This window comes from Echeneis naucrates, chromosome 8 (assembly GCF_900963305.1).
Source record: "Echeneis naucrates chromosome 8, fEcheNa1.1, whole genome shotgun sequence".
Classification (NCBI taxonomy): Eukaryota; Metazoa; Chordata; class Actinopteri; order Carangiformes; family Echeneidae; genus Echeneis; species Echeneis naucrates.
The window spans coordinates 10,602,864-10,625,211 of NC_042518.1; the positions used below are offsets into that span (position 1 = coordinate 10,602,864).

A 22,348-nucleotide genomic window follows, 5' to 3' on the forward strand; every position below is an offset into this window, starting at 1 on the left:
ACCTGGAGGTTCAAACCTCCAATCTTCTGTCAAAGGTGTTACTGTACAGCAGATGCAGTTGCAGATGATTGGGGATCAGCCAGGGAAGCAAAATGCTAAATGCTATTTAGAATGAATTTCTCCTTTAACGTCCCCAGCAGACTAGGCTGCCAGGATGCAGTGTTGTCTTTCAGCTGTAGGCAGGCACAGGATGTTGGCTGGATGCAGTAGCCTTATTGAAAAGTTGACCTTTAAAGCATCTTGAGACTAAAGGCTTTGCATACAAATGATCATCCAATTCCTCAGTCAGTCAATGCCACAGCATGCCACCGCTAGTTGCTCCATTAACGGAACAGGACTCCATCATTTCTCAAGTGTGAGTTCCAATTTTCTCAAATATGATAAAATTATTTCATTTAAAACCTTTTTTTTTTTTTTACCAGGTTTGTATTCATTGTTTTGTCTGCTGTTGTGAATAAGAGGACTACAAAAGTGGGGCACATGCAAACTTGGGGTTATTTAATTAGTCATTATGAACAGTATGGTTTTGAAGCCAGCCAGTAATCAAGTATGCAAATGCTGCCCTATATTAAAAACATAATTATGCAGAGGGGAGATGGCAGATTCATACAATTTCACTGAGAAATGATACAACAGTGCCACCTACTGATTGGGAGCTGCATTCACTTTGATCAGTTGGTGGTTGGCGCTGAGGCAATGAAACCTGGGCCCCCCTGAAGGAATTATGCTCTGATCCTTTTCCTATTGGACATTGACGGATAAAAATAAATTAAAAACCGAAATGGTGGCATTTCTTGTATGAAGAAATTAAAATACTTAACTTTTGCCAAACAAAATATAAAAATTCAAATTCAAGCCCCAGTGTTACAGGACTGGATTGTCTTGTGTTATGACTAAACGTTTTCTGCATGTTAAACTAAATTTAAATCATAGTAGCAAGTCTTAGGCTTAATGTGATGTCTGTGCAGCAAACATCAATAGTTGCACAATCGTATGATTGGGATGTTCCTTAAATTCAACATCTGATGTTAGAGTAATTTGAAAGCATGAAAGCTGAATCATCAGTAAACCTCACGTTAGACATGCAAAAACATCAAATCTTGTATTCGTCCACAGCTGCATTCATTTTATAGTATATGGGGCTACTTTTATTAGCCCAATGAAACCATCAATTCAGGTTTTCCAGTGTGCAGTTTTCCCTTTAAAGTGATGCATGCAAGTATTGACTGCACTGTCCTGGGGAGCAGAAAATATGTGAACTAACTTGTTTAGATGCTCTTCAAATGGTTGTCAGTACTCACGTTTAAAAAATAATTATCAAAAAAAATAAATAAAAAAATTCTATAAAACTCACAGTAGACACCATGTTGCTTTCAAATTTTTATTTTGCAAGGCCACAAATGACATAAACACTTTGAACTTTGAAATGTGCTTTGCATTTATTAAGTCATAAAAAAAAGAAATATCTTATATGCAAAAATGGAATATACACAATGCTTTTAACCTGAAAGGCACTGAAGACATCTGAGCAGTTTCTGCTTTTTGCTGGCTCAACAACAACATAAAAAGAGAATGTGGATCAACTCCAAAAAGGTGAAATGTAAATTTAAACAATTCATTTTCAGAAACATAAGAGACTTGTAGTTTCACTCACAATGCAACTACCTTTATTTGAATGGTTAAAAATCTAATAAGACAATAGTGGTGTTGTGATAGCTAAAATATATATTATTTATTACATAAATACAATAGTTTTAATGTCGCACATTTTATGTGTGCATTATTTACTCCCTTTTGTGGCTACAAACTGTCCACTGTGTGCGCAAGGGGAAAGGAAAAGTGTGAGAACATCCTTACTACAAATTACAACTTGCAAATAATATTTATAGGACATACACATTTGTAATAAATTATTTTAGTACAATTTTCAGGTTGTAACTATTAGAAAACAACAGTTACTTATGTATGTATATCCTTGTTACTGCTATAGACTGATGATAAATGATGATATGGCTGCGATTGTCAGAATGTGAAAAGTGTTTTTACTGTTGTTTGCATGTGATTTGTTATGACAGGACAGCTGTCCACACCTCTAGACTCACAAATGGCTGACAAAACCAAAAGTGGGAAATCCCCCTGCAAAGCTTTACTCATCCTTCGAGAACACTCAAGATCTGAGGTCCGGCCATGAGCAAAGTGACAGCGCCTCACATCATCACAAGTGCTCTAAGCTAGAAAGTGGCACATTTGATGGAAAAAAAACTAAAACAAAACAAAACCCCAAAACTGCAGCAGATCATACTCTATGTTCAGCGATGAAGTGGACTATCATGGGTGAGAGCAGGTCAGTTTTTCTCAAATAGGTAAACAGGTGAGGTAACGTACTCCTATGTTCTACTGCTATTAGCACTCAGTGTAAAGATGGTAGCAGCGCTCATCTTTCTTCTTGTCTACTGTCTCTCGTTCAGAAGCTTCTGCCTTGTTTGGCTGTGGAATGAAGCAACACTTGTACCGTGGTGCTGCTCAACAGCCATGCAATGTTTAACCAAAACTAAAAAAAGATCTATAAATAAAAAAAAAAAAATAGTGTGACACGCCATCGAAATGAAAACAACCTTGTGGTTTGTGTGGTTTAAGTAATTTGGATTACAATAATGTAGTGAGAAGCATACTGTTAGCACCTTTTCTCCTCTAATATGGGGCGTCTATCTGCACCTTCTTTGGATCCCCTCCTGGATATATCAATGCTCTCATCCAAAGTGCTGTGGCTTCTTTCTTACTGGTACCATGAGAAGAGCTGCACATGGTTTTCTGAAGTGTTGACTTCCTCTTCTGCTGTTCGTTGAGTGCGCGACTGTCATTTGTTTAGGGCAATGGTGACATAAGATGTGGGGATGTAGCCTTCGTCTCCATTGGTCCTACGGACACGGGTCCAACCATCACCCTTGTCCTCCTCTACCACAGCAAGGACCTCCCCCTCCTGCATTGAGATGGTCCCCTCACTCGCACCTAATAGGGACAGGACAGACTTGAAGGTAGGTAGGTAGCAAATAGCCCCGAGTACACAAGCCTTGATGAAGAAGAAGCAGCCTTGATTTCCATTGACGTTGTAATATTTTGCGTCATGTGTAGGTTACAAACCTGGGAAGTTGTACATAGCTGTGCATTTCCCAATAGGAGCAGCCAGTTCATCATCTTCAAAGTCATCATCAAACTCTGCATAGATGGCTTGTGAGGGATCAGGAGTGCTTTCATCGGAGTGAGCTCCATCAGGGCTAAAGAAAAAAAGAACAAACATAAATAAACAAAACATAGGTCTCCTGTATTGCACTGCATAAAATGTAATGACTTAGTTGAAGTGGGCTTTACCTTTGCACATCATGAGCCCCATTATTGTTGAATGTGTGACTTTTGTAGCGCAATGTGTCCCCTCGACCTCCTGCCTCCGCCAGCCAATTCTGCATGAGAGAAGACCCACAATAACGAGGAGGAAAAATGTAAAATATCATGAACACTCTTTATAGGGTGCAATAACTGATAAATATAGCAAGACATGTTGTGACTCTGTGGAGGAATGCTGTTATTGACACAGATTGCAGTAATCAGCCTCTAATGAACTGCCTCCTGATGTTTTTAGAACAGCAGCATTTGCCTGTTCCCCTTCACATCATGTTTTAGCTTTGCCTCATGCTTCCTTGAAACATTATGGCCCATTCCTGAAGGAATCCTCATCCGCCAGATCATTTACTGCATGTCCCTTCTCCATGCCCATATTTCCTGTCTATCAGCACTGCTGCCAACAAAGGAAAAGCAAAATACGGCCAAAAAGTAACAAAAAAAAAAAAGAAAAATATATAAACATGTAATAATAAGTTGGATCAGAATTTTTAAATCGTTAAAGATCACTTTATATTAACAGCACATGACCTGATTACCTTATAATTGAGAGTGTCTTAATGTATGTCTTAATATGCTGTATTCAAAGTGTTATATAATACTGTAAACAAAAAACTGACACCTTCTGGACTGAGTTGTACAACCTCATAAATACATTTGCATTAGCAAATAACATAAATAAATATGTTTACCTCATACTTGTTCACCTCTCCCCTGAGCCGCTCTATGTTCTGGGATGTCTGGCTGATTTGGGAAGCAAGACTAGCAGGGTCTCCCATCTGAGGATTTTTCTCATAAACATCTTTCATCTTCCCCAGGGCTTCGCTGAAGAGAGGAGAGAAAGTTCAAGAGAGGAAGAGGGAAAGTGACTTTCAGTAGAAATAGGCTCCCTGCAGAGCTCAGGGCTAGGTAAACAATCCAAACACTCACAGAGGCACCCCAGAGTTACACACACTGATGTGATGTGCACTGCATGACTGTTACATCCACCAGCCCCCCCCCCACAAGAGAGGTTCATACAGATGGTTATTAATACACAGAAGGACACCCAACCACACATGCGCACACACACACACACACCTCTGATCTATTTCCTTTTGCAATTCCTTGCAAATTTCCTCTAGTTTCTGTTGCAACCTCTTTCTTCGTTGCTCTGGCGGAAGATGTGCGAAGTCCTCTGTCACTGTAGGCTGCAAAGGGTCACAGGGAGTGGGGGTTAACACCTTCACTTTATTTTGACAGTTTCATTGCAACTGAAACCACAACAACAGGAAACATGCCACTCAAATGTGTGGTTTGAATTCAACTCAATGTACAAAGTTTAACCTTTAGTTTGAAATGCGTCATTTTTCAAATTGGCAAATGACAACAATGAGCTGAAACCAAAACCATGTGCCACGGCCCAACAAATGTAGCACACTCATATTGTGCTATATACTAATTCCAACATCAAAAAACAAGTCTTGCTTTGAGAAGGTGACAGAAGATCATGCAGAAAGAATTAGGCCCCTTGAAAATTGTGTTATGAATTCAATGAATTTCTCTATATTCGCATTGTGCTACCAAACATCCCTCTCTTGCTCCACCACCAGGTGGCCACCTCTTCAAAACAAACATGACTGTTGCCTCTTGACAAAATGCTGGAGACCTGCCATTTAAATGAAAAAAAAAAAAACAAAACTCCAGCACAGTTTTGCAGAGGGATCATTTTTATAATAGGTTGTTGTAATGGAAAAGGTGGCCATTTTTTTTTTCCGTACAGCTGACACCTCCCCCAACACCAGTTTTGTTGTCCATATTACCGTGATCTTCTCTGGTGTAAATTTCTGAGGAAAAAAGAAACAGTATGTGTATAGAAAAATCATTACAGTACAAGTGGTTTAGCACCCCTCTCAAAAAAAGGTTGTTCATCAAATGTCCACATATTAGAAGTAGTGGGTGAGCCATTGTGAGTAGAGCTATGCCACCTGTGTTGAAAGTGTAAATCGTTCCATTCATTCTATTCTGAGGAATTGAACCATTGTCAAAGAGGCAGGAATACAGGATCATGTGCGAGCCCTGAAGGGTGGAGGTCTCCTGGCACCCAAAACCTTCTCCTCTGGTGACTCACCGATCTCCTGAGTGTCCGGAACGAAGAGATTCTGGGTTTGACTGTCTTATTGATCTCCTTCAAACAGTACGACAGGGGGTCCCGGCCAAACTTGGGGGAAGGGGGTCCGTTAGCAGGTGAGGGGGCAGGGGGTGTGGGAAAAGGTGGGAGCGTGGAGGGAGAGAGCTGGGGTGGGGCGAGAGCAAAGTACCAACACCCGAGCATGAGATTTGTAGGCATAGGTAGGTGTACGGGATGGGGGAGATGGGAACGGAAGGATAGAAAAAAAAAGAGGGAAGACAAAAACAAACAAGGTGACAAGGGAAAGAAAAAGACACCGTCAACACCTTAAAGCACACCACAAAGCCAGGAAGACAACACTGGAGCAAACCCAGCACACGAGCCCAGAGAGCATGAAAGCTCAGAAGCACATTTGTCTCATTGGCTCTCATTGACACGCAGTTAAAAGAAAAAAAATAAAATAAAATAAAACAAACTCCAAAGTCACAAAAACCACACAGAAAGCCACGAAACACAGAGTACCACAGCTGCAAAAACACCTGCAAAAGACACGCCAGGTTGAAGGACTGTGGTTCTTAAAGATAGAACCACAATGAAGAAATGAGGCAAGTCAACTGGAGGAAAACAAATTCTGACTGACTGTGAAATAGCATTTTCTCTTTTTTTTGAAAGGATATTTCTTTCACACAGGTTTACCTGTCATAGATTAAGGTATCCTAATCTCCAGCTTCATTGCAGGGATGTGGTGACACTGTACAACTAATTGGGGAGGATGTCTCTACTTATTTGGAAGTGGAGGACTAAAATGAACTCTATTCTGCATTTATGAACAATTTTTTCAGTTCAAGTTTGACAACCAAAACGCCAGAAAGCGCTCTCAGCAATTGATGACTCCGACAGAGAGTTCAGATACATTTCACTCCCAAGTAAGTAGACCGAGGGGCAACAGTGGGCTCCGTTTGCAGTCTCCCATGCATTCACAGCAAAAATGATCAGTGAAAATGTTTTCAGTTAAAGTTAAAACCCACATTAAAAGTTTCCCTAAGCTAATCATTAAGATTCAGCTTGATATATCCGTTTCTGATTGTTATACATGAAATATTAATGCATATATCAGTGCAGCTGTTATTAATAGGCTTCTTTATTAACGTACTGGAATAGTGCCATTAGATTGATGAATAACTACAATAGCCTCCTAGAAAGAGGTTCACTTAAAAGCATTGCTGCCGTGAACTCCTGCAAAATCTCTGTTTCGAATGCATGTCTGTGTGGAGAGTTGGGGGTTGGCTCTATTAGCTAAATTACAGGAGGCTGATACCTTCTAGTCTCAGAACAGTGAATGTCTATAACAGCCCTACAACAAGGTTCCTTGTGTAAATACCAAGAGCTGCAAGTACAACGCTATTATTATGTGAACATTTACTGGGAAGGTGCTAGTTTTCTTGAGAGTTATGGGGATCTAAATACAGCAGAGCAGTTAAGAATGGAAATGTTTCAGGACCAGGCATAAACCAAAACGCTCACTCAAGCCAATATAGTCAGCCTCCTATTCGCACAGCTACAGGCCTAATTGGGAGAGCATGACTGATGACACTGTGCAGTGTGCCACATACGCATACACAGAGCAGGGAGAGTGCACGGCAGAGCACAGCCAGCAAGACATGTAGACAGAAGAGAGGTGCTGAACAAGCAAACGATTGCAGGGAGGAAAGAAGGGATCATTTAGTGCTGGGACCAGAGTAAGGGGACCAATAGTTGGTTAGTGGTCAGCCTCTCATAGCACCACTTCAATTCTGGACCTCAGCGAGCGCGCGCTGCATAATTTACATTGTAGCGAGTGCATCGTGACCCAAGTAGACGCTCAAGTGCTTAATATTAAAAGGTCAATCTTGACATTGTTTTAACACGGCTGCGTGCTTGGCCCTATTCTAGTTTTTTCTGCCCAGACAAACCTGGTGTCATCCCAATGTTGGCACAAAGTTTTTGTTGTGATGAGAGACATAATGCTAGGTTCTGGGCAGTATAATGGAAGCAGTGTGTTTGTGGATCCCCATGGAGGAAAATTCAATATTGTTTGGGCTGTGTGCTGATGAAAGCACAAGCGCAGCAGAATCCTGACTTCCAATTGACCTATTGGAAACCACGCTGCAAAGAGAGGGAGGGTGTGTGGGGATTGTGGGGGGGGGGGGGTTATTCACTCTCAGCCAGGGACAGAGTCATGCAAAGGACCTTTTCTAGAAGTGTCAGGGTGTGTGTCAGTTCATGTGTGTCATAATGAAAGAGGTGCATGCATTGCATTATTATCCTGAACTGTAGAAATGAGAGGTTTGTGCTTGTGTGTGTGTGTGTTTTTGTGTTGCATGTGTGCACAGCCACAACCACAGGTCTATCATGAGTGCTCTCTGTCCAGGGGATTTCCTGACTCTGCCTGCTGCCTCAAACAGAAACACGACCATGCAAGGAGTCCCACTAATCAGACTGGCCGCCAACCTGGTGCTTCCGAAATGTGTTGTCATTGATAATGATGCCAGCTCATTCATTTCACAATTTCCATAATGTGAGGCCATGCTATTATCCTAAATTGGCCATGAAATGTCCTACCTTACTCCTCTTGCTGAAAAGCCAAAAGTTTTTGCTCTTGTTCTTTCCCAGAAGATCCATGGGGCCTTTGGGTGTACCCAGGCTGCTGTCAGATGAGGCGCGGTTGATTCCCTGGCTGTAGTCCTCAAACTCCACATCTCCGGGACGCTCAAAGCCCGACTTGTTCTGCTCTATTACAACCATGGAGTCCTACATTGGATGCAATTATGGATAAGAACAACCAAAAGCTATTATCAAACAGATGCGCAAATAAAATAAATGGGCTGCACAAAGCCATGCTGGCATACAAATGCATTTAGCATTTATTGAGACCAACTCACATTCTTCTCATTAACGTTAGTGCCGGCTTTAGTAATGCCTTCCAGACACTTGCCAATGATAGGCATCACATGCTTCTCTGTGTCTGAGAACAAGACGTAACCTTGTGCCAACTTCCGTACTCGCCTCTCATCCAGATCCTGCATTTTCTGGTGAACACACAACAACAGCGGCTCACACACTGCCATTACATTGTCCAATATATTTATATATATAATATCACACTCTTATTATGACAATTTTGTGATACTGTACCTAATTTGGGGCAAAATACAACACATGAATAACTGAACAAGTTAAGTCCTTTATGATTTTTAAGTACCTGTTAACACAAATAAAAACTGAAACTTTGATGAAATCTGCAAAGCAAAAACCTGAGCATGTGACATGAGAAAAGTGTTACTCTGACTTTTGGCATCAGTGTCTGCAGTTTTTATTACTGCTACAAAGAGAACAGAAACCTTAATGTCAGCATAAACTGGAAACTTGAAAATATAACTGTGATTCAAAATGAATCCTTGAAATGTTTTTGCTTGTCATTTATCGTAAAGTTCAGTTTAAATTGAGGAATATTTTGGGTTACCACTTTTTGGTTATGGCTGTATCATACTTTCACAACTCCAGGAAACAATAACAAGATTCCTGAGGCAGCAATATTGTCATGCTGCGGGATTCCATTCACTTACATTGAAGATGAGTGGCATATCATTAAAATAGAATTGGTTCTGCTCCTTGTTGTACTTCTGAAGCTGAGCAGCATAGTCATTCTTACACTCCTCTGCTACATGTGCTCTCATGTGAGCCTGCTGTTTAGCCTACAACCAAACGCACACACAAACAGAAGGCCCATTAGCCAGTTGCATGGGATTCTAGTTTGATTGTGTGAAATACTTCATAAAAAGCACATTTACTATATTAGATTTACCCCCCCCCCCCCCCCCGGTTACTTTTTCAACATCTGCTTTGGTGGCATTGATGTCTTGATCAGTCTTCTCTGCATACTGTGCTGCACGCTCCGCTTCTCTCCACTCCCTCTCAAAGCGCTTTTTACTCTTGTGTACAGAAAGAAATGAGAGAGAAAAGCAGAAAGACCGTCATCATCTCATCCAGCTAAGTGAGGCCATCGCCTGAATGAAATATGAGAAGGTTCTACTATTTTGAGCAAAAGATTTATTTTTACTGCTTCTCGAAAAAGATGGATAGGGGAGGTTTTTGGCTTCTGGGCCATAAGATTTCCATCACTAAATGGGTCTTAGATTGATGATACGAGATCCAAAATTGAGACCTGCTTTCCATTCTGTCCAAGTGTTTTTACAAGACAAATATAGCCATCTGACTGACCACACTGCGCATGCCGTCATGTCTTTACAAAGAATATTTATTTTCTAATGAAATCAACATTAAGAAAAAGGAGAAATGAAGAAAGAGCTATAGTCTTGTTTAATACAATCTTAATTAATGTGGTAGATACAGCATATGAGGCGCTTCTTCAGGAAAAATGGATTTCATGGAGATCAAGTTGTAAGACTGAACTTACGCTGTCGAGCTGTTTGTAGGTGCTCTCCAAACTCTGCTGGGCCTTTTTGGCCTCCATAAGATACTGTGGACATTCATAAAAATAGACAGTGAGCGGAGGCTCAGATAGTAGAAAGGGTGACAGGAGCGCGCACAGAATAAACAATGACCTCCTAAAGTCAGACAACAGAACAGACAAGGAAACAAACACCAGTGTGTCAGTTCTAGACATCACGTCTGCAGCACAAGCCTGTACACAGCTTACAGTGTTCTGCAATCCTGTGGGTCGGAGCCAAAAACATTCCTTAAGGAGAAATGGCACACCAACCCTCTAACCATGCTTCCCTCAGGAGACACTAAGTAAGGCTTCCTTCCTGCCATAACACTGAGATCTCCACTCCTCTTTTACTTTCCTCCTCCCACCCCTTACGCTCCACCTAAGAAGTGTGTACTGTCTACTCCAAATGAAAATCCCATCTGGCCTTGTTCTGAGGCTGCTGTTGGAATCTGGTGGTACAAGCAAATAGCAGCATACTAGAATACACGCTCTGTTTCTGTGTATGTCGTCCACACCAGATGAAAAGGTGCTTGCAATGAGATCAGAAATGGTTCAAAATTAAGAGGTAAACACAGTAACTGGCAGAACTATATCAATCTCAAGCAAATGTGGCCCAAAAGGGCAATGCAAGCTGCGTTAAAAGGAAAACAAGAAGAGACTAAAAACCACGTGTGGTGCTACATGTTTACTCTTAAATACAGTTTAACCTGTAAAAAAAACTAAACACTAAATTCTGAATATTTGTCCCTGCAAGGATGACTCTTAATCAGCCTAGCTTCCGGCAAACTCACCATCTTTCGTTCCTGCTTGAGCTCCTGCAGGTATTTGGTGAGATCAATGCAAATATTCATCATCATGTTTTCAGCAATTAGCTCTCGCTGCCCAGCGTAGTCATTCATCTCATTCAGGATGTCCAAAAAAGACTGGTAACTGGATAATCTAGGAGGAGGAGGGGAGAGGAAAGGGTGGGGAGATAAGGACACAGTGATGGAGGCACAGATAGCATTATAAATGCACAGGCTCTAAAAGAAGTCAGTGGTGGGTCAAGTCAAGATAAGGGGCTGCCTGATTCCTGCTTCCTTCTAGGGCCACATAAACACCGCACTGCGACATGGGTCATATTAACGACTCCCACCAGTTTTAAATATGATATTCTCAGTTTGCAGACCTGACTTTTATTCGTTTCCTGGGTGTTTCACAATCTATTAGGGATGAGCGGTAATCCATATTGACCCAGTCTTACCTGACTGTGCTTTGCAGCACTGTAAAAATGCACCGAAATGCTTTGTTAGGAACGCCTGTACATCTGGCTAGTCGTGTAATTGTTCCAATCAGCAGTGCAGTGGGACCTTAGCGAGAATGCTCGACTTGTATTTTCACGGCTAAATAGTTTTTCACTTATGACAGTGATGATAAAGTCTCTAACTCTGAGTGTAGTAACGTAGACTGTGGCATGATGGTTGGTGCCACATAGCCTGGTTGGAGTTGATAGAAAGCCTACAGTAAACACTGTGTCCAACATTTAGCAGGTAGCCTGTGGCAGCAGATCATCAGCCAGGGTTCTCCCACCAACAGCACCAATCAGTCTACTGAGTGCTATAATCTAACTAAATATTGTTATTGATGGGAAGGACACGACTTATTGTCACATGGCACTTCTTAAATTTTCTTTCATGGAAAGGACAGCAGTGGACATCTGTGTTCATGGACAGAACACAGATGAACAGGAGCAGAATAAATACTCAGCGGACAGCTCACGGTATCTGAATCATTCCAGCATTTATTTCATGTTTTCCAACAGCTTGTGGAATCACTGGAATCAAACTGAGGTGTGCGCGGTGACTTTATTTCCTTAACCATACAATGGCACCTTTTTTGTTACCGTAACAGGTAAGCCAATATTTGTCTGTAGGTTTGCTATATGCTAGGTTTTTCTTCCGCACCGTCACTTTATTTTGTTATCATACATATATGAAATATAGCAACTTCATATTTTATAGATTATTGTTTGACTTATAACGCACACTTCCAGAAAAATCCATGATGGCTCACCTGCACTCTGGTTCATCTTTGTTGCTTCGTTTATTGTTATACTTCTTTGAAAGGTTCCTGTGGACAGTAAAAAATGCATCAAACAATTGGTGAGCAAATACTCAACATTCACTGTGACATGGGAGAAGAGATAAATAGATATGAATACACTGCTTGTTCCTTATACAACAGAAATAAAAAGAGAGTCCACTTATGAACATATTGAAATAGTTGTTCTTTCTTTCACTTTCCCTCTGACCACATCCTGTCTATCATGTGCCAGTCTGCTCCCACTTCCTCTCCTCTCCAGCAAAGCTCAGCAATACAACAGATGTGGACCCTACAGACTGGAACACAACTGGGAGCAAGCACCGCGAGCGAGGAGAGAAAGAGCGAGAGAGTGAGCACACTGCAGCTGGAGAATGAGGCCAGTGTTTCGCAGACAAGTTAGATTCTGTCCCAAAGTAGTCATAAGACCCCACAAACATTTCATACACGGCTCTTTAAGATGCGTCCATGCAAACACACACATACATAGACACGCATGAGCTTGGGCAACAGCGTGGTGCACAAGCTTTCGGTAAAGATAGCCCAGAAACAGCGAGAATGAGGCCTACCTCAGTTGCTTTGCGTAGTTTTGCTCAATCTCTGTCCTTTCTTTCACAAATTTCACATACTTCTCCACCAGTTCCAGGCCAGACTGTGTGTGCCTCTCAATGATGTCATATTGGTCCTGGTAAGAGGAGCATGAGGGACAAATAAGGAAAAGATATTGCAGCATCAAACTGTGGGATATGGAACATGAATTAACTTCTGCTAAATAACTGGGCTGCTTTTCTGGTTCAGGTTTGAGGTCATCTAGAAGAGTCATGAATGGAGGGCAATAAACTAAAAACGTCAAGGTTTGTTCCGACATGTCGGATTCCACAAATGCTCTCCACATGTGCAGAAAATCTTGGCAATGCTTTCTAAACTTCCGCTCGGCTTTAACTCGTGAGGCACCTGTGTTGTCTGAGCATGAGAGGACAGTGGAAGGACACGGGGTCACCACAGGGGCCACAACTCTCTAAGGCACAGTGCTCTTATGATACGCTGCACTGAGTCATGAATTCAATTTTCCTCTGTGCTTTCGAGTCCTCATTACTGTAGGACCTTGACCTACTTCATGTTCAACTAAATTTGCTGACATTCCTTTTAAAATTTTTCTGTCTGAAGGAAGTGTATTGTGTTTCCCTTCCTGTTCTGCCTGTTATCCCGTTAGCCACTTTATGGCACCTACAGGTTCAGACAAGTGTGCTATTAGTGAGAGATGACATCTACAGCAGTCTTCCCTCATTCTCCACCTAGCACGATTCCCCCATGGTTTCTTTGCTGCTGCCTGAAGTAATGAGGGAAGTGCAATTTGGAAAGGCGATTCTTGACAAGTTGGGCCATGTTCTTCTGTACCCCTCTTACCTTTCAAGTAAAAGAAAGAGACAAAGCCCAAATTGATGAGACAACATTTACCCTAATTACAGATGGAACACATTTAAAGGTTAAAACAGAGGCCTGAAATCCATCACCGCACTAACATCTAACCAATAGGTAGCTCATGGAGTTTAATTCAGTTCCATTAATTATGGAGCAAAAGTAACAATAGTCAATGAAACCAATTTATAAGTACAGATTTTCCAATTTTCCTAAGGTGCTTGTGTTAACAACCGATTTTCTTCTTGCTCCTCCAAATGATCTAAGTCTGTGTCCGGTTCAACCTAAGCATATCAGCAGAATGCCAAAGCTGCCGTTTTCCATTAATGACAATGACACAAACTTACCCCAAAACTAAGACAGCTAGTCCGAAAGCATAATAATTCAGCACTGAAGGAGGAAATCTACATATAGTCCTGGATCTGGTAAGAATGATGCATAAAGAGGGACGGCTGGTAGCACTAATCATCTGCTGCTCAAGGACGAATCTAATGTAAATATCAAAGTGCTTCTGTAAAACCCACTGCAACATGGTAATGCATGATGGATGAAGAATGTGGGAGAGATAAGTTTAGATGCATCAAATGAGCTACGGTTACACAGTGTGTCCCACCTGGAAATGCACTGACATCAACTTTTATCCACATTCATTTCCAAAAATTATGGATGAATGGCAAATGTCTTGCATCAAGGTAATGGGCTGAAATATCGGAATTACTCTTGATTGCAGATGGTGAATTATTGCATGACAAAGAGGAGTTTGCGCATCATATTAAAGGAAAGGCTGTTACAGTCGAAACGGAGGCTATTTTGCATAGTTGAGTCTATTATTTGCATATTCATGCAGTGGCCTGTCTGTCAGTCTCTGGCAGTGTTCAAAACAAGTCTACTGGGGAGAATGATTGGCGATTCGGGGGTAAACTGTAGTCTCTGTAGGTCGGTGTAGTTGGATCCCCTCCCAGCTTTTTGTCTCCCATTCAATATGTACCGACAAAAAAAAAAAAACTAATAATGGCCAACTGAGTATGACGCACCATAACATTAATGAGAACGCTGAATCATGCTGTGTTGGCATAATCAATGTTTGAATTATTGTTGTGCGCTGGATTCTTATGTCTTTGCTTTTTGCTCCAACAGCAATGTATCTCATCGGATTATGAATTATTCAAAGGAACTTTGCAAAGACAGCGTTGCGATCATATCTAGCCATACCGTTCATTTGTGATTTCATTTCATTTCATACGTGGCGTTAATCAGATGTCGCCCCTCTATTGTCCTTAATGAGAAGCAGCAGCTGACATCACAGCTGAGAAAGACACACATCAACAATAGTTTCAGTTAAAATTTTAAACAAAAAAATAAATAAATAAAAAAATCTGGGCTGTATATTTTAATCTTATAATGACCAATGGCTTTTATATATGTTGATTGCTTTCTTGATATGTTGGGGTTTTTTTTAGATAAAGAGCAGTGCTTGCTTTAAAAGAATGGCCCTTGGGTGAACTCTTAACTGAGTTCTTTAATAATGACACAAAGACGAGCGTCTGATAGTCTTTACAAATTAATTGTGACTGCTTCGTACAAAACAAGAGTGTCCCAATTAGAAAAGCCAAACTCATTAAACTGTCTTAAAATACATCAAAATAGCTTTCAAGGACATGGTGTCTAGTCAAACACCAGTGGCTGTCAGACCGCTGCAATTTATTACCAACCAAAGCCACGGTCAAAATAATCTTTATGGCTGCCTGTAGGCTTGGTTTGAACTGAACTGATTTTCATAAATCATTCATAGTTGAGAAGGAAACTGCTTCTGACAGCTGTAAAATGGTCCCCCTTTTCATTGGAACAACAAATGCTGAGTTTCTTGTGAAATTATGACTTACATCCTGGCTGTTTTATTATAGCTGTGGCCCTCTGCCCATGCCGTTACACTGAGTTTAGATGCTTTGAATCATGAGTACATATTGGAACATGTTCATTCACATTAGTGACATCCTTCTTATTAGCACCTATTTCACCATTTTGGATGGAGTACAATAAATATTTCCCTAACTTGTGTTTTATGCATAGTTAGGTTGCATTGTGTCTTGAATTTGAAGTTCCAACTGATGCATTTAAACCAAGAAAGGCTCCAAAGTGCCTCTTCATCGTCTAATAATTCAACTTATACCAAAGAGAAAACTGGCATCAACAAAATGCTGCATAGATTGCAAAGGAGTCATGCTGTAAGTCACCAACCTACAAGCCTTAGATGGATGTCTCAGCCCTGAGTCATCCTGTGTTCTAGAAAATTAAGGGCCTGGCCCTGCCAGACCTGCCACAGTGGTTCTCCGGAGTGGCCTGTTGGCACTCACTATCACGGCTAATTCCTGGACGCCCATCTTTCACTCGGCAAACTTGTGCCTTAAAATAGCCGTTGGATTAACAGCAATCAGGGGACAGATGCCACAGAGCTGACTTGGCCCACAGGATGATTCTCCAGACAAACATTAACAGAATCGATTAGGCCTGCGGGGCTTCGACGAGACAGGTGATTCTATAATGACAAAAATAAATGAATTCAATAATTTGTATTCACGGACTGAGGATGCTTTTGAGTGAAGAAGTCTCCTCTTCAATGAGTAAAACTATTTATGTGATGAACAGGAAAGAATGGGATACAATGATAGAGCCTTTGATTAATATTGGGATACGGATGTTTCCTTTGACTCAACCAAAGTAGGCCAAAACTAATTAGGCTGCTGCACCAGCACATATGATGGAAAAGGGACAGGGGAGGAGGCCTAGAGGGAGCCTCCGTAATCAGGTCACAACCTCCCTATCCTCGATCCTTGCGATGACCCATTTTACACGTTCAGGTTTGTAAATGCAGTGGCTTTACCTCTGTGGTTGAATTCGTGGACAGCCATGAAGGCGGTGTGTCCATTTGTGGGATTTCCCCAATGGATTTGTTTGAGTTCTGTCACTGCTGTCAGCGCTGCATCCAGGTGACTTCTACTCTGCAGCACCTTGATTTTCTTTGACCCAGTAAACAGCCCCCATTTTGAAACAGTACAAGTTGTTCGTTCATTTTACTGGGAAACAGGAGGCCCTTCACCAGTGATGAAGAATGTTGGCAGGACTAATAACAGCATCTTTTTCATTTCTATGGCAGCAAGGTGTGTCAGAGTGTAAACAATGAAGCAGTCCTCTCTCTACAGCACACCTAAACACAGTTAAAGGGTCCCGTACAATACACAAGTCACATAAAACACTACACAAATACACCAAATAAAGTTGCTATTCATTTAGTGTTCAGGCCCACGCTACTCATTTTTTTAACAATATAAACACAATATTTGTATTTAAACACATTTCCAGCTTAGCCTTGTGAATGACATGTACTGCATACCGGTCATCTTTCCTCTTAGCCACTTAGTAAAGAATAGATCCCGGACGCGCTGTTTCTTTGCTCCACTCTGCGTGCCCCATGTTGATGATAAACACGGGCCTCTCTTTTGTTTAAATAACAAAATGTCCGAAAATGGAAGCACGGCCATGAATGCACCGTTTTGCACACACACAAAAAGCGAGCTGCCGAAGTTTGGCCGCTTTTTTGAGGAGGATTCGGGAGGGGGGGGGCAGGCTTTTCTTCCACGCATACGAGCACTTCAGCGTTTCCCTCTTCTGCAGTCACCACCACTCAACTAGATGCACTATTGCCACCCTGGACAGATTAGTACCTAGACGAGGGCAGATGCCGGACTCACCCACAGCTCGGTGCCCCAGTCCATGTTGACGGCCACCCTGAATACAAAGAACTTCTCCAAAGTTATCCCAGCGCGGCTCTGGCGGCCCTGGCGAGAATAATCCCGGGGTGATAAATCGCTCCTAAACACTAGACACTCCGGTTCAGTTTCATGACTCAAATATTAGAAAGCATCGTCATCATCAGCAGCAGCAGCTAATCATCCAGGGCTGGCAGTCGTTAGTCTAGTTTGTCCAAATATTTTTCATAGCGGAGCAGAAAGGGATAAACTGGCTTTCATATCCGCGTCACTCCCAAATCCTAAACCTTAAAGGGACAGTGCGCCAAAACCTGAGGCGCGTGTCACATCCCGACCCTCTGATCAATTATCATTCAGTTTTTATGATTATTATTGTTGTTGTTATTATTATTACTATTATGTGCGTGTGTGTGTGTGTGTGTGTGTGTGTGTGTGTGTGTGAACGGTGATTTATTTATTTTATAATATCACCCTGCTGACAAAGCTGTTGAGCGTTTTAATATTCCTCAGCGTGCTTCAGTTGTTGCTAAAACCTGCTGGATAATTAGTAACTCACACTGAATTATTCAAGGCCCCCTTTAAAACAAAGAAACAAAGAAACAACAAGAACAACAACAAAGAAAACCTCAGAAATCCGAAATTAATGTTTTGTTTTGTTTTTTTTATCGATAAAAGCCCGATACAATACACATTAATACAAATATTTACATCCTATTACACCCATTTATTAATCATTACATGATATTTTAAGTTCATTTTAGGTACTCAACAAGTGACAAATAGTCTAAGCTTCCACCCCATTAGACTTTGATGTCATAGGGATACCAGAGGCGTCATTGGCATCATTGGCATGGTCCGGAACAAAGTTATATTGTCCACGTTTTCTCGGATCGCATAAAATGAAGATGATGATAATGATGAGGAGGATGACCGATAAAGTGACCGCCACAACAATTATATAGGAGACTCCGGTGGTTTTATCTGTAAGAGAAACAAGGCAAAACATCATTTGAAAATGCATTTCGCGCTTATCAATTAAATTTCATCAGCAAGCGATGCTCAGAGTCATGAATGATAACCTCGTATCTGTAGCGTGACAGATCTTGTCACACTCCCAACATTATTCGTGGCAATGCAGATGTAAACACCAGCATTGGTAGACGTGGCTCCTGTGATAAGGATTGTCTTCTGGCGCCCCTCAGGGGTCACATCCACATTTGCTGCAGTGGTGTATTTCCACTGGATCCTAGGGTCAGGGTTCCCCTCAGCCTCGCAGACAAAAGTCACATTTTCACCGGTGGTCACCTCTTTGCGCTCATTTCCTTGCTTGAATTTAGGGACAACTGAAAAAGAGGTCATATTTGATAAGAAGACTCATAATGTTGCAAAAATTTGTTTTCAATCACCTAAATTCACCATCAACAAAACAGCACAAAAACAAAACTATTTCAGAAATTCCAAACCTCAAAACTTACACTGAACATCAACATATAGTGTGTGGTCAACTGTTCCATATTTGTTTTCTGCCCTAAGGACATATTTTCCACTGTCATCCTTTGTCCAGTGTGATGGGGCAAACACTTTTCCATCCTTAAGCCATGTGATGGTGGGTGTAGGAATTCCTTTTGGTTCACAACCAGAGGATAACTTATCATTTTCCCGAACTTCATGGTGAGTCTCACAGTCAAAGAAAGGAACATCTGTGAAAATGATATGGTAAATAGTTGTCAAATATTTTATGAATACATAAAGTTGAATTAACAATGATGGAATTAAATATACAATTCAGCAGGCTTCGGCGTACTCACATTCAATTGTGATATTAATTGAAGTGCTTTCCCTCCCAAGCTTATTGAAAAGCTCTGCTGTGTATTCTCCTGTGTGATTCCTGCTGAGAGGCTGAGATACATTGATCCGTTTTCCCTGATAGAACCAATGAACGACAGGTGGGGGGTTCCCGTCGGCCTTACAGGGTAGCATGTTCAGTGAAAATTTATCCTCCTCACCATTGTAACTGCTTGGACAATCTATCATCAACGGTTTGTCTATAAATAAACAAGACTGTAAATTACAATTGGCCAAAATTGATATGAGCATTATGTTAAATGCAGATAACAGCTGAATAGAAAACTTACAATTCACGATTGCAGTGTAAGAGTATGAGGTCACATTGGGAACAATTTTCTGCTCGTCGGATCCTAGGTGCAGCTCAGCTTTGCAATGGAAACGCGTACCGTTGTACTCTCTCTTCGCGGTCACGTTGAAGAAAGAGTGCACAGTAATTGGTGTCAGGGTGCTGTTGCTGTACTTTTCTTCCATCACGCGTTTATTTTCTTGGAACCAGATCACTGTGAGGTTTTGCGCAGGAGCCACATTGCTGATGTAACACATCAGCTGGTGTTCTTTGCCCTCCGTCATCACTGCATCAGGAGATGCAGACACAGACACATTGTCTGGAAGCTCTGGAAATGATGCAAAAAGATTGGAAGAAATGTGATTATATTCCTAACATCGTGGCTGAAGCTGTAGAAAAAGTGTGTATACATATTAATGTTAAAAAGCTTCATGTTATGTAATCCTTTTATTTTTATTTTTTTGTTCCGCATACAAATGCCAACATTTGGAGTGGCAAAGCATATGAACTAGGAAGAATGAGCATGTCGTCATTACTTAGCATAAACACAGAAGATAATGTATTGTAGTGTCTAGACTTATACTCACTATACACTGTGATATGCAGGCTCTTCTCACACTGGGTACCACTTCCCAAGGTAACGTAGCACTTTGGTGGAGTTGGCAAAAAATCATTCAGTTTTTGAACACTCCAGGAGACAGAACTTTTATTGGCTTTTGTTACCCCTCCTTGCGTAACCTCCCAGCCAATTATGTCAACATCTGTATTTGAGGTGCTACAATTAACTGAAGCTGGATCTTCAATTTTAACCACAAGTTTAGCCGGCGTCAATGTCAGGGAGCAATCTGTCATTCAAAAGTAAACATATTCCATGAGAGTTCAGTTTTGTGGCACAGCAAAGAATAAATTGTCAAGATCCATGAGTTCACAAAATATGGACATTACTGATGCATACTTGAAACTAATGTAAAGGACAAAAGTGTACCGTTCCGTGGTGAATCCGCTGGTGTTATTACCACAATCGGTGTTGTTGTGGCATTTTTTCTCTGATAAACAAGGATTTTCTTTGTCACATTTCCCAGATAATTGGAAGCTATGCAGGTGTAACTTGCATTTGTGTTTACTTTTGTAATAGTCAGATTATTTGTGTACTCGTGCATGTACACCCCATCACGGGTCCAATTAAAATTAGGAGGAGGGAGACTGTCAGCTTCACAGCTCAAGGTGACGCTGCTATCCTCTTCCACAAAATGGACCTCAGTGGTTTTGTTGGCAATATCAGGCGGATCTGAAATGTAGAAGGGAGTCTTTTGAATTAACCAAATATTAACATGAAAAAGAACTAGTGAGTATGTCTGCAAATGCAATATGAAATATGAACAACAGCCAGACAGTTTACTCACAGTGAACAGAAACTTTGTGTGCAGAGGATAAGAACGGTGGAAGACGTGGTCCACATGGCCTAAAGTCCAGCTGAGCCTCGCATTGGACTTCAGCACCATGATCTGTACGGTTGCTTCTGAATTTCAAAATAGAAGACTCACTGGGAGGTGATTTTGTTGTATTGGTGAAAGAATGTGTCTTGATGAGTACTTTATCTTTGTACCACCTCACAGTCAAGTTCTGAACAGGAGCAACTTCTGAGATATTGCACTGCAGCTCGTACTCCGTCCCTTCCACCCAATGTTTTTCATCGCTAATAGGAAACATGTTGACAGCCTTTGGCTTCTCTAATAAAACAAAATTAGATAATGGTGTTTGTAAAGTTATTATTATTATTTTTTTGTGGTTTTGCTTATTTTTTGTTTTCTATTTCAAGTTACACTTACTGTACACAGTGATTTTGAGGTCTTGTGTGCATTCATGAGAGTCGTTCAGCTGTATTTTGCACTGGGGCCTTAGATTCCAGTCGGTTGCATTAATTTTGCAGGTGAACACTGGGGAATTTGTGCTGCTGCAGTTTATCAGGACTGCATGCCCATACTCAATAACTGTGAGGTCCTCTGGACATGTGCTGTCTCCACCTACTGATGGACAAAGATAGTAACACTCTAGTTGAGCTTTTCAGGTTAAATTTGCTGCCATCTGCTGGCTAAAGTCTCCTGAGTGTTTCACTTTGAACTGTCTGGGGCTTTACTGTCTTCATAACATGCTGATATGTTCATTGTATTTTCAGCGGTAACAGTAAAAAATACAGACCTGTGACATCACCGCCATTAATGAAAAGTTTTTCTCCATAAAATGCTTTGAAATATATACAATTCTCCTCTATGACAGTCACGACTACATAAATGTTTTAGACTAATAGTCAACACGGTGGCATAGTTGCAAACATAAACATCCATTTTGGGTTGCTGACTTTAAAAGACTTACTGACTACCAAAAATGTATGAGAATTAGATTTTTTCAAATTTCCTATGAATTATCCAAGGAAGATCCCAGAAAGGATTTGAAATAAGCAAAGAAAAAAAAGTATTGAATGGATTCTTCAGTCCATTTCAGTTTTTGCCATCACTACCAACACATGAAACAACTGAAACTACAAGACTATTAGAAGTATTTAAATCTTTTGTGCCTTTCCGAAAGCACAAAGCAAGCACACATCAATGAACGACTCACCACAAGGTAAAAGTATGAGCACGAGGGCACTCAAAATCCTGAGAGGCATCGTGCATCAGCATCCAGGAAGAAGGAGGCGGATAAAGGAGGGAAACCCTGTTTGAGAAAGATCCAGAGGACATCCAGCCTCAGGACTTGAATTTGAGTAATTTTAGCTGAGAGTCGATGATGATGATAATGTCGTACTTTTGATAGATTGAGGAGGATAGTGTGCTGTGGAAAACAAGGGGGAAAGGCAACACCCAAATTAACAGGAAACCGCCTGAAACGGAAACATGACAACCACAATTTTTTTTTCAGACACATCTACTGCTTTGTCATGAGTCATTCAT

At 41.1% G+C, this 22,348-nt stretch overlaps 2 protein-coding genes across 5 annotated transcripts; both read right to left on the bottom strand.

Annotated features, from left to right (window-relative positions):
* Positions 1 to 1,373: 1,373 nt before the first annotated feature.
* Positions 1,374 to 17,525, bottom strand: trip10a (thyroid hormone receptor interactor 10a). 3 transcript variants are annotated; one of them, XM_029507952.1, is made up of 15 exons: positions 17,246 to 17,525; positions 12,647 to 12,762; positions 12,051 to 12,107; positions 10,790 to 10,937; positions 9,963 to 10,025; positions 9,373 to 9,477; positions 9,112 to 9,240; positions 8,428 to 8,574; positions 8,108 to 8,296; positions 5,507 to 5,671; positions 4,477 to 4,586; positions 4,089 to 4,221; positions 3,370 to 3,458; positions 3,142 to 3,275; positions 1,374 to 3,009 (listed from the first exon to the last, which is right to left on the bottom strand). In XM_029507952.1, exons 1-15 carry the CDS (start codon positions 17,267 to 17,269, stop codon positions 2,858 to 2,860), a joined length of 1,761 nt encoding a protein of 586 aa, XP_029363812.1. In that variant the 5' UTR covers positions 17,270 to 17,525; the 3' UTR covers positions 1,374 to 2,857. The 3 variants fall into 3 exon arrangements, with proteins under 3 accessions (XP_029363812.1, XP_029363811.1, XP_029363813.1); XM_029507951.1 differs by having other exon boundaries at positions 3,142 to 3,320; XM_029507953.1 differs by lacking the exon at positions 5,507 to 5,671.
* Positions 17,526 to 17,915: 390 nt separating this feature from the next.
* On the bottom strand, positions 17,916 to 22,255 carry LOC115047783 (hemicentin-1). 2 transcript variants are annotated; one of them, XM_029508937.1, is made up of 10 exons: positions 22,017 to 22,255; positions 21,227 to 21,421; positions 20,801 to 21,127; positions 20,383 to 20,685; positions 19,985 to 20,242; positions 19,399 to 19,725; positions 19,072 to 19,308; positions 18,739 to 18,963; positions 18,343 to 18,606; positions 17,916 to 18,244 (listed from the first exon to the last, which is right to left on the bottom strand). In XM_029508937.1, exons 1-10 carry the CDS (start codon positions 22,063 to 22,065, stop codon positions 18,048 to 18,050), a joined length of 2,382 nt encoding a protein of 793 aa, XP_029364797.1. In that variant the 5' UTR covers positions 22,066 to 22,255; the 3' UTR covers positions 17,916 to 18,047. The 2 variants fall into 2 exon arrangements, with proteins under 2 accessions (XP_029364797.1, XP_029364796.1); XM_029508936.1 differs by having other exon boundaries at positions 21,227 to 21,424.
* Between the last annotated feature and the right edge of the window lie 93 nt (positions 22,256 to 22,348).

What these genes read in the sequence shown, in the direction of transcription:
- trip10a (XM_029507951.1), bottom strand. Translation starts at nt 17,269, where the DNA reads ATGGACTGGGGCACCGAGCTGTGG. An exon ending in CCAAAGCAGATGTTGAAAAA is followed by an intron (nt 9,241 to 9,372) that starts GTAACCGGGGGG and finishes GTTTGGTTGTAG; the next exon opens with GCTAAACAGCAGGCTCACAT. An exon ending in TTTTCAGCAAGAGGAGTAAG is followed by an intron (nt 5,672 to 8,107) that starts GTAGGACATTTC and finishes GCCCCACCCCAG; the next exon opens with CTCTCTCCCTCCACGCTCCC.
- LOC115047783 (XM_029508936.1), bottom strand. Translation starts at nt 22,065, where the DNA reads ATGCCTCTCAGGATTTTGAGTGCCCTCGTGCTCATACTTTTACCTTGT. An exon ending in GCTCATACTTTTACCTTGTG is followed by an intron (nt 21,425 to 22,016) that starts GTGAGTCGTTCA and finishes TTTGTCCATCAG; the next exon opens with TAGGTGGAGACAGCACATGT. An exon ending in TGTCACGCTACAGATACGAG is followed by an intron (nt 18,245 to 18,342) that starts GTTATCATTCAT and finishes TTTCTCTTACAG; the next exon opens with ATAAAACCACCGGAGTCTCC.